Source organism: Citrus sinensis, chromosome 2, assembly GCF_022201045.2.
Source record: "Citrus sinensis cultivar Valencia sweet orange chromosome 2, DVS_A1.0, whole genome shotgun sequence".
Classification (NCBI taxonomy): domain Eukaryota; kingdom Viridiplantae; phylum Streptophyta; class Magnoliopsida; order Sapindales; family Rutaceae; genus Citrus; species Citrus sinensis.
This window is the reverse complement of record NC_068557.1, coordinates 7,730,586-7,741,238: the sequence shown is the minus strand read 5'-3', so window position 1 is coordinate 7,741,238 and position 10,653 is coordinate 7,730,586. Positions and strand designations below refer to the sequence as shown.

The following is a 10,653-nucleotide window of genomic DNA, read 5'->3' as shown; positions in this document are numbered from 1 at the left end:
TCTTCTTTTCTTCTTCTTCTTCTTTGGTTCTTTTTCTCTTTTTCTCTTTTTCTTCTTCTTCTTCTTTCCTTCGCTGCTGCAAAAAATCTTCTTATTCTTTTTTTCCTCCTCCACTACCAAATATTTATTCTTCTTTTTCTGATTTCCCATTAATTAATTTTTAGTAATTTATTTTTTTATTCTCAGTTAATTTCTTAATTTTATTTTGTCAAGTGTTATTAATTATTTTGTTAATTGTTAAATATAAATTTGTTTATATAATTTAGTTAATTTGTTGAGATTATGAGAAATGTAAAATTAGGGTTTGTAATTTAAGTAAACCCAAATTTATAATCCGAACCGAACCAAATTAAATTAAATTCGGTTTGGTTCGGTTCGGATTTATAATTTGAACCCGGTTGGGTTGAATTCTCTAAACCGAAACCCAAACAACCCGAACCAAAATCCGATTTGCCCACCCCTAAATAATGCATTCCAAATTACTCTAGTAATTTTCTTTATTCTCGCTTCCAGTTCCAACTCTTATTTATTCTTAAAATATATGTACAACATAAAATTAAAATTAAATTAAAATATTACAAATTAATTTAACATAAAAAAATATTTTTGGGGAGTGTTAAGATAATATAAGAATAATGAGCGCGTTTATTGACACAATAAGTGAAAAACTGATAATTATTTCCTTATTAAATGTACATTTTTTAGTGTCAAGCACATAATTTCTAGCATCTCTTTCTAAGAATGAGAAATTTTAAAGTTATCAGCCTTAACAACAATATATTTTGAAATTTTAAAGCAATTTAATTCCTATTTCTTCATTTATTTCAAGAATTTTAAGCCATTTTAATTCATACTTCTTCCTTAATTTCAAGCTGCTTTTTTATATAAGGACTAATGGTGCAGTTGCATCAATAATACATACTCTTGCTTGGACTCACGATATGGTTGTGTTCAAGGAGCAGAATTCTAATTGCCTATTTTTCGTTAAGAACATTAAGATGTCCTCCGATTTTAGAATTGTATCCAATTTTTTAGTTAGGTTGAAGCCGCAAAACACTACTGCATTAGCTTTTTGACTTAATGTTTCACCCACAAGTAAATATCACATATTTTATACCCTCATCTTTCTTCTTTTTACAAGATCTCTGCATCACTGAAAATCTCCTTTATTGACTATAGGCTTTGTAGTATTCAAACCTTTCATCAAGATTATTAAAACATATCCCATCTTTAGGCTCAGCAACTTTTTTTTCTTTCACATTTTCATCATTATCAAATTTGGTCTCCTCTAACTCGTCAATATTTTACTCAAAATTAGCCTATTATAATTCCTCCGACTCATGTAGTTCTTTAACTTCATCCATTTGTTCCAGATTGTCCATTACTATAATAAATTTGTTTTTTAAAGAAAAATTCATTCGTATTCAATATAACTACTACAAAGTAACGTATACAAAATATTATTAATTAATTATCCTAAAATAATATATGCAAAATCCCGAAAATCATTAAATGTGCGGTAGGTTGAAATTGCAAAATCATTTGTATCCAAAAGCTGAGTTACAAACCCAATCAAGTCTGCATAAATTACAGAATCATTAGTAAATGCTTTTGTAATCCCAATTAGTCTATAATAAATCCAATCATAAAATTCTAGAAAATATTTCGAATCTAAACTTCAACTTACAGTAGCAGCAGTGGCCAGAATAGCTAGGACCAGACTCTTAAATCGTTGTGGCTTGGCTATGGCTGCTCGTGGCGGTATAGTGGGGGTGCGTGGCTTGGCTTTGGTTGCTCACGGTCTTTGCGCTTGAATTGTGCTAAGATAAGGGAAATAGGTTTTTGTTTTCTTGTTTTTATTTAATTTTGTAAGATCTAAACTAAACCTTGTTGTGTTGTATTTTTACTTAATTAAAATGGTGCGTTTGGTAATGGTCGGAGTTTGACTCGGGGTAAGCATTAGCACTCTAAGAAATTTAACTATTTAAAATCAAGAATTTATTAGGATTAATCTCAATTAATTAGATTAAGACATGATCCATATTTATCCCATGATCTTTTATGAGTGATATTGTTTACTCCACCTGATTAATTATGAGAAGAAAGTATGAGTTCTAATGAACAGATGACTCAAAACCACTATATGGATCGAGCAACGTCACGAATTGCAATATGAGACTTTCTCTGAATCATTTTTCTTTTCTCTGTCTTTTTTAATTTGACTTCAAACTTTATAATTGCAATCTCATGGATGATTGTTTCTTTTTATCCAAATAAAGTATAGATGTCTTTATAGTGCTCTTGATGACATTGTTTATTCGTAGTGCTTTAGTCAAACTCTCTCCTTAATGGTCTGTGACTGAAAAAAAAAAAGTTATCATCAAGTTTTGGATATTAATTCGAGAAAAATAAATGTGAAATATATATATATATATATATATATATATATAGTAGTTTTCCAATCAGGGATTCCTGACTTTAATAAAGTTAGGGATTAGTTAAAAAACAAAAAAATTTAGATTTTATTACACTACATGATAAATTTATATGTCGAATAGTCACATATACTCAAAAATTTGTTAAAAAGAAAAAAAAATCTTTGTACATAAAATAGATTTGTGAGTCTGTATGACATAGAGGTGGCAAAAATACCCGATCGGTCCGAACCGTACGTGCAAGAATAATGGAGGGTTTCGATACATGAATAATGGATAATTTTGAGAGCCTCATAGACCACTTCAATAAGAAAGAGTTTGTGTTCCACGTGCATTAGTAGTAGCAGTTGATTTCCTTGAGCTTGGTTTGCATAACATAAGTAGAGGTTGATTTTTAATTTTTTTTTTTTAAACATTGGTAGTAAATTGATGAGTTATTATTTTTAGGTTACAGTAGTACAATAGTTTTCAGATTACAAATATTAATAAATTTATAATAAAGAATTAAAAAATGATATACAACAAAATTATTCAAATACATTTAGGATTTAAAATTACTTATATATTTTAGTGACAAAAAAATATTAATATAATGTTTATTAATTTTTCTAATTTAAAACCCGTAGACCGTTATTTATTTATTTATTTATTTATTTTTTAAATTTAAAACACTTGGATAATGCATTATTAGTTTCAAAAACATTTTTTTTAATTTCCCCGCTGTGTGTTGCGTACCGTTCCGGTTGTCAAAACAGATTAGGCAAAACGCAGCGTTTCTTTACGCTGAAACTTCGGAGGCGCGCCGCGCTGTAAGAAGAAGGAGAGACCACCCCGATTACAAGTTCGAGTTGATGATGGAAGCATTAGGTGGCGGCGGGTTCCTTGGTTGGAACTTTTCACACGGAAAACCGAAACCGTTTAAATCTCAAAGTAGGAAATCGAAACCCTCCGATTCCGCGGAGGCCACTGGAGGAACTGGTTACCGGTTCCCCTTGAAGCAAGCGGCGACCGCGGGTTCACTCGCTTTTACCGGCGACACGATCGCTCAGCTCATCCAGCGGTGGCGAAAACAAAAGGCTTCCGAACAACAACACTCGCTCTCCCGCTCCGAGCAATCCGATGAGGTCGGTCTTACATTTGTTTCAGATAATTAAGAATAGTTACTTTGATGCACGGCTGATGTAAATGAATTTTTATTCTTGGTTGGAAAATGCTCTTAGACTTCTGTTTGGAAAATTACTTGATAAATGATTCTGCACAAAACGGTTTTGAGTTAGATAGGCTCTTTTTAAGTTAGTTCTCATGAATGGTAATGCCTTGAATTATGTAAATAAATTCTGTCTAGAAAGTTGATATCATCTGCAACAATTACTATTCTGTTCGCAAATCTGCTTGTTCTTGAGACTGAAACTAAATTGGTCAATCTAGTGTAGTCCAGAAAATGGTAATCTGCACCGTGTCAATTTATTGTACTGAGAAGATAGGTCATTCAGAAATGTTTATACTATGACATAATGAGCATAATTTTATGCAATTTCCTTATAAAAATTAACGTATAATGATGTAACGTGTTGCTGTATAACTTGTAAAACAGTCCATATTTGTAGCGTATCTTCTCCTGTATTTTCTGTTGCAGATATCTTGATGGTTACTCCTAAGATTTGTTTGTAAGTAGTTTTTGAAGCAGTTTGACTTTGATTTTGACCAAACTCTTCAACAATTCTTAGGATGTCTTCTGGACCGCCCTTCTGGATCATGACTGGCTTCGCGCTGTGCGGATGACTTCTTATGGGTTTCTTTTATATGGCCCTGGTTCTTATGTTTGGTATCAGTATCTTGATCATTGTATGCCAAAGCAAACAGCAGGGAATTTGATGATGAAGGTTTAATGTCTTTCGGTTTTATATGGCATTTCGTTGCCACAATCAATTAGGTATTTTAGAAGACCAGTTATTCCCATAAATGCCTTGTAACGTCTGGTCTTTGCAGGTTTTACTAAATCAAATTGTATTGGGTCCGTGTGTGATTGCTGTTTGTTTTGCCTGGAACAATTTATGGCAAGGAACAGTTTCCGAGCTTCCAAATAAGTACCAGAAAGATGCTCTTCCTACATTACTTTATGGTAACAACCTCTTGGAGGCAGTTTTTTTTTTTTTTTTTTTGGATTGATACATGGCTCAAATTTTGGGTTCTACATATTAACTTTGATTTCCTTGCAGGATTTAGGTTCTGGATCCCAGTCAGCATATTGAATTTCTGGTACATTTTTTCTTCTTTTGTTAATTTTTGTTTGCTTTTGGTACTTTGGTAACAAGGAACTAAACCAATGCCTCCAGGTGGAAACATTATACTTTGGTAGACAAAAGAACCATCTTTTGCTGCTCTCTAAAGTAGTCTTATGGAAATCAAGGGAAAAAAAACTCATGTCAGATCATGACCCACCAACTTCTATAGTTTCTCATTTTGTATCTCATGGTATAAAGCTGCCGTATCTGACATATGTTTTGTATTCACAACTCCTATAAACTTTCATAGAGATATATGTAACTTCGAAAGTGATCTGAGTTTACTAATTTTAACTTCAAAAACAATGAATGCCTTCTTGGCTATTTATGCAAATTTCTCATACTGATTACTTGCCACTCTGGTTGATAGTGTATAATTTGCTTATACAGTAACTATGCATGTTAACAGGGTGATCCCTCTTCAAGCTCGTGTAGCTTTCATGTCAATGGGATCAATATTTTGGAATTTTTATTTATCATCAACTATGAGCAAGTAGTTCATCTGTGAGGCTTTTGTCATTGATGTGATGCCAACATTTGGAGTTTGACCATGAGGTATCTTTCTTATATGAATTTTATTCATTAGTAGCATGCTCTATTGTTTTTTCTTTTCTTTTTCTGTTAAAACTTATTTTTTCCCTTTTTCTTTTCTTTTGCGAAATGATTTACAGACCCGAAGCAGGCAGTGACATCAAGCAAGAGACAATTGGAGATCGAGGCATGATTGATCATTTTTTCCCCTTTTTCTTACTTTCTATTGACGTGACCTGGCTAGTAACTTACTTGTCCTACTGATATGTCTAAAGAAGATTTAGCTTCTGGTTGTCCAAGGTTATTTACCATGAGGCCTACAACTGAAGAAGCAATTGCTGATCTGTTGTTTACTTCACCAAGGAGCACCAGTGAAACAATGACTTCTGGTGATTGTTTTGAACATTTTCCATAAATTTTATTATGCGTAGTCAACAAATTTCGAATATCAAATGTTGGTACCTTCTGTTTTCTGTCTTTTCAATATCAAAGCGAGGTGGCTGTTGGAAATGATTTTAGCCTCCATCAAGTCAGCAATATACATAATTTGATGTCCTTTCTGTTAGGTTTCAACATGGAAATAGCTTGATTTTGTTTTTATAGGAATTTCAAATGGAATTTTGTATTTTCCTTTTATCAAAACGGCTAGCTGCCCTTGTTGCCTTGACATGCAAATCTTCGCCCAAAAATTAGCCGTTGTCAAATGTTTGACAACATAAGAAGTGTATGATTCCGCTTAAATAAGAAAAATGAAAATGATAAGGAATTATTGATCCCCCTAACATAGCTTCCTGAAATCGAAAATGATTCTCAATGTTTCTCTTAAATGCACGCAGAGACGAAAATGAAGAGAGAGCTGATTCCCGCAGCAGATAGCCAGAATGAGAAGTAAAGCCAGAATCCTCGAATCAATCTTAAAACATCCAACAACATCAACATTCATTCGATCAAAAACAACCTCAGCGCAGTACGTAGCATCGAGATTCCGAGACCCCACATTCGAAAAGCTGATGGACAAGTACAAGAACTACATCAAAGTCATCTCCGTTCAAGACCTCATTCTCGCTAACCGCAACAGCCCACCATCAGTTTCCCTCGAATTCCTCTCACGACTCTCCCAGAAGCTCCACCTCAACCGCGGCGCCACCGCGTTTTTACGCAAGTACCCTCACATTTTCCACATTTTCTATGACCCCGTTAAGTCCCAGCCCTTCTGTAAACTAACTGAAACCGCCGTTGAAATTTCCCGCCAAGAGGCGGAAGCTATCAATGCCTGCTTGTCGCTCGTCGTTGAGCGGTTGGTTAGGCTTTTGTCAATGTCCACGTCCAAGTCTTTGCCGCTTCGTGCAGTATTTAAGGTTTGGAGGGAGCTTGGGCTTCCCGATGATTTTGAGGACTCCGTGATTGCCCGAAATCCGAAAATATTTAGGCGTTGTGCTGGCAATGAGCCGAATATTCACGTCTTGAAACTGTTTGATGGGATGTCTAAGAGGGATTTTACGGCTGCAGTTGATAATTGGAGGGTTACTGAGTGTTGTAAAGAGGATTGCAAAGTTGAAAGGATGGAATTACGTTATGGTTTTAAACAAGGGTTTCCGTCCGGGATGAGGTTGGGTAAAGGTTTTAAGGGTAGAGTGAAGGAATGGCAGAGGTTGCCTTATGTGGGGCCGTATGAGGAGATGGGAGAGAGTAAGAAGACTAAGGCTGGGATGAAGAGATTGGAGAAGCGGGCTGTTGCTATTGTGCATGAATTTCTGAGTTTGACGGTTGAGAAGATGGTGGAAGTAGAGAAGATTAGTCATTTTAGGAAATGGTTTGGTATTGATTTTAATATAAGGGATTTGTTCTTGGATCACCCGGGGATTTTTTATTTGTCTACCAAGGGGAAGAGACATACTGTCTTTTTGAGGGAAGCATATGAGAGGGGGCAATTGATTGAGCCAAATCCGGTGTATGATGTTAGAAGAAAGCTTCTTGATCTCGTTTTTTTGGGTCGTCATGGTTCGGTTACTGGTGGTTCAAAGTCCGGAGAAGTTGGTACGCGAGGGGACTCTGAGTCCGAAGATGAGAACAATGAATGAAGTAACCATTTTTCATTCCCTGGGCATACAAACATCTGGTTTGGTTTACTTGTCTGCCACCGTCCTGTAGGTTCACATGGTAAACTCCCGTCAACGGTGAAGAGCTGCATGGGGTGAATATCATCTGGGTGATTGCATTCAACAGATTCAGAGAGGTGATCGCAGAATTCTTAAATCTAGCCCCCACACGCACTATCACAGAACTTCTCAATTTCTTGAATAATGTCCTAATCTGCCTCCAACTTATTGAATATATTTGGTATTCAGCTTAAATTTTATTTTCCTACGGGGATTGGTTTGAAAATTTGTATTCTGGATTAGAATTTTTGTCAGTAAGAGAATTATGTTCATTGATTACTCTTTTTTAATTTTTTTAATTATTATTACCTATATTGGTCAGCTTTTCATGCTAAACTGTGGGGCAATGGGGAGAGAGATTACATCGTCTTCTTTTTTCTTCCTTTTTCCAGAGAAAAAGAATTCTATCTCATGAGAGCATATGCTAGAGACTAAAGTATTCCCCGTTCTTTTTAATTATGGGGTCAGAAAAGTACTGAAGTGCTATTTACGTTCTGACTTTTTGACACTGAACAACAGAACCACATCTTGTGTGGTCATTTGCACGCTGGATGCACATTCACAAAACTCCAGACAAATATGCACCCAGATTGTTAGAATTCGATTCCTTTCTTGATGACCGTTGCTTCATTTCTCCCCTTTTAATTTGATTCCACAGATCAGACTCTATGAATGGGGAAAGAATCGACTTTATATTAGAACAGAAAACAAGAAAAGTACACAAGGAGACAATAAGCAACTCATGGAATAAGTTCAATAGGTGCACGTCATTCTAGTGGACAGGGGAATAAAAAAAAGGAAAGCTACATAACGCCCCTATCTAAAGCTACCAATATTAATTGAAAAACCTTGGAATTTCTGGATATCAACCAGATATAGAGACCATGAGTGGTGGCAGCAACAATTTCACTCCAACAAGAAGATATCAGCAGGTTGGACATGATTATGGTGCCGATTCTCCTAATAGTAGCGACTGGAACAGCAGGCAAGCCCCATTTCATCGATTTGGATCTGCGTCCTTCCGTGCTAGTCCAGTAAGTATGCTTTTGCCTGCATAATGTGGATCAAAAGTAGGTGTTTGTGACTTTATTCCCTTGATATGTTGATTCTCGTCGGTTTGTTAGGATGCCAACAGAGGTGCGCCAAGGCAGTCATTTGAAGAGGGAGGGATGGCGGTATCGGCTGTACCAGTACCATTCAGTTTAGCTGGGTAAGCATGTTTACTTATTCTGTTAAAATGGTTCCTAGAAACAATCTTTAGATGACGATTGTTCCATGGTCCATCAGAACTTTTGGTTTGAGTTGCAACTTTGCATTCTTTTCATATTCAACTCACGGATAATAATAATCTACCAGTTCTACGGAAATGACTATAAAAAAGAAAACAGATCAAATGATCAATTTATGAAGAATAATGATACAGTCACAAACTCTTGTACAAACTGATGTGGCATGATAAGATTGGTTGAATTAAATATCACTTAGCCCACATGATTTGTTTTTATTAATTTATATTTTCATTCAACCAATGAATTAATGCCACGTCAGTTTGTACAAAATAAGTTTGTACAAGAGTTTGTGGCTGTATCATTACTCATTTATGAATTCAATAAAGATTTAGCTTTGCATAAAATTTCTAATATGTGTGATTAATTCTTACACTATGCTTATATGGGTCTTTTTTTTAATCACATATTAATTCCAATCAAGGTTATAATTGTACTTTTGTTTGGGTCAAAACGGTCAATCGTCAGATTTACGGTTTTTTTCCCCTCCTTTAAATGGTTTCTCAGCCTTCTCATTAATTCTGTGATGGAGTAGTAAATTATGTATTTAAATGAGATAGGATAAATTTTAGAAGTTCTTTCCTTTCGATTTTAATCTTGGGATAGCCAATGGACTCATAGGTCATTGGCAACTCATGCGCCCAATAATTTTGGGAGCATGAGTTTGAGTTCTCTTTTTAAAAGGGTTTATTTGACTCCCCGCTTTGGGGTAAAATAATTTTTTTTTTATTATTAAGTGAGGGTCGTTGTTTGGTATGTGCCATACTAGAATCATAAAGGAGATTCCTAATTGTTATCTAATTGTAAATATCAGTATTTCAAAAAAAAAATCTAATCATGGGATTTTCGGATTTTATTTTTTTTCTTTTTTTTTTATAGTGTTCTAGGTCAATCTCAGTCTTCAGTGCGAATACCAATCCTTGGCAATCTCATGGCTAGGGAAGTCCGCCCCCGTCCCAGGCAAATCATTCAGGGATCGCCTCCAAGGTTCCTTGTGAATCGGCCAAATATACTTCCTGCTCAAGAAGACGAGCAAAATGCAGTTTTAAGCAAGCTAAAGAAAGAAGTATACAATCCCGCTCCGATGAATTTGGCAAAGCGATTGAGTTTGTATTACAGAGACCAAGCAACAAATGTTTACAAGGAGATGCAAAAGCAGAAAGAAGAAGATGCTATGAGGTGTGCTGTTTGCCTAGAAGATTTCGAGCCTAAAGAGAAAGTGATGCTCACTCCATGCAACCATATGTTCCACGAGGATTGCATCGTGCCATGGGTGAAAAGCAATGCTCAGTGCCCTGTGTGTAGGTTTTCACTCGGTGAGAACAAGAGAGAAAGTCGTGCTTCTGATAATAACATTGCCAATGCAGCCGTAAGCGACGAAGTGTTTGCGATGGAGCTTGTGTCAGTCATAAGAGCTATGGAGGAGTCTTTGTTATGGAACAATGCAGCCCGCTGATTGTAATGTAATCGATGCTAATCTTTGTTTGTCGTCAGAGCCATAAAATATAAACATTATTATAGTGTTGTAATGGTGATTCTTCTTCACTTTCACTTCTAAATGTTGAGTTTGTAACAGATCAGGTTTGATCATATCAGACAGGTGAATGGATTAATTTACACATATAATTTTGTTACCGCATACGGTGGTTATAAAGTAAGCGCTTTTGGGTTATTTATTTTGACATTTTGACTACTGTTGTGCCGTAAAGCCATGAATTGCTTGTTAAAGGCTCTATCTCAAAGCCATCAAAGCCATGTACCATTACGCCATTAGTGATTTGGAAGAAAGTGACTTATGTTGTGTTTACTTTCTGGAGTGGGAGTGAGGAGTGTGGATTCCTCCCATTCTAGTATTTACTTCAATAAATTAGCTTCGGATTAGGAATCTCACTCCGTGGGCCCTACTTATTTTTGGAGTGGGGAGTGGGGAGTGAGAGTGGGACTACCATGGGGAGAG

General features: G+C 35.7%; 3 protein-coding genes across 4 annotated transcripts; all 3 read left to right on the top strand.

Moving 5' to 3' along the window:
* The first annotated feature begins 3,148 nt into the window (after nucleotides 1-3,148).
* On the top strand, nucleotides 3,149-5,724 carry LOC102620221 (uncharacterized). The gene is made up of 6 exons (XM_006468907.4): nucleotides 3,149-3,559; nucleotides 4,163-4,318; nucleotides 4,425-4,557; nucleotides 4,655-4,694; nucleotides 5,130-5,275; nucleotides 5,392-5,724. The coding sequence occupies exons 1-5, from the start codon at nucleotides 3,287-3,289 to the stop codon at nucleotides 5,215-5,217; spliced, it is 690 nt and encodes a 229-aa protein (XP_006468970.2). The 5' UTR covers nucleotides 3,149-3,286; the 3' UTR covers nucleotides 5,218-5,275; nucleotides 5,392-5,724.
* A 152-nt stretch (nucleotides 5,725-5,876) lies between these two features.
* On the top strand, nucleotides 5,877-7,689 carry LOC102620508 (protein ROOT PRIMORDIUM DEFECTIVE 1). Its single transcript, XM_025095179.2, has one exon. The coding sequence runs from the start codon at nucleotides 6,133-6,135 to the stop codon at nucleotides 7,330-7,332; it is 1,200 nt and encodes a 399-aa protein (XP_024950947.2). The 5' UTR covers nucleotides 5,877-6,132; the 3' UTR covers nucleotides 7,333-7,689.
* Nucleotides 7,690-8,134: 445 nt separating this feature from the next.
* LOC102620774 (uncharacterized) lies at nucleotides 8,135-10,330 on the top strand. Of its 2 annotated transcripts, none has more exons than XM_006468909.4 (3): nucleotides 8,135-8,444; nucleotides 8,535-8,620; nucleotides 9,576-10,330. In XM_006468909.4, exons 1-3 carry the CDS (start codon nucleotides 8,295-8,297, stop codon nucleotides 10,150-10,152), a joined length of 813 nt encoding a protein of 270 aa, XP_006468972.2. In that variant the 5' UTR covers nucleotides 8,135-8,294; the 3' UTR covers nucleotides 10,153-10,330. The 2 variants fall into 2 exon arrangements, with proteins under 2 accessions (XP_006468972.2, XP_006468973.2); XM_006468910.3 differs by having other exon boundaries at nucleotides 8,302-8,444; nucleotides 8,546-8,620.
* The last annotated feature ends 323 nt before the right edge of the window (nucleotides 10,331-10,653 follow it).

Bases quoted from the DNA above. Each gene is read 5' to 3' on its own strand.
- LOC102620221 (XM_006468907.4), top strand. From the start codon at position 3,287: ATGATGGAAGCATTAGGTGGCGGCGGGTTCCTTGGTTGGAACTTTTCA. The intron at 4,558-4,654 runs GTAACAACCTCT...ATTTCCTTGCAG, and splicing joins TCTTCCTACATTACTTTATG to GATTTAGGTTCTGGATCCCA. The intron at 4,695-5,129 runs GTACATTTTTTC...GCATGTTAACAG, and splicing joins GTCAGCATATTGAATTTCTG to GGTGATCCCTCTTCAAGCTC.
- LOC102620774 (XM_006468909.4), top strand. From the start codon at position 8,295: ATGAGTGGTGGCAGCAACAATTTCACTCCAACAAGAAGATATCAGCAG. The intron at 8,445-8,534 runs GTAAGTATGCTT...TCGGTTTGTTAG, and splicing joins CGTCCTTCCGTGCTAGTCCA to GATGCCAACAGAGGTGCGCC. The intron at 8,621-9,575 runs GTAAGCATGTTT...TTTTTTTTATAG, and splicing joins GTACCATTCAGTTTAGCTGG to TGTTCTAGGTCAATCTCAGT.
- LOC102620508 (XM_025095179.2), top strand. From the start codon at position 6,133: ATGAGAAGTAAAGCCAGAATCCTCGAATCAATCTTAAAACATCCAACA.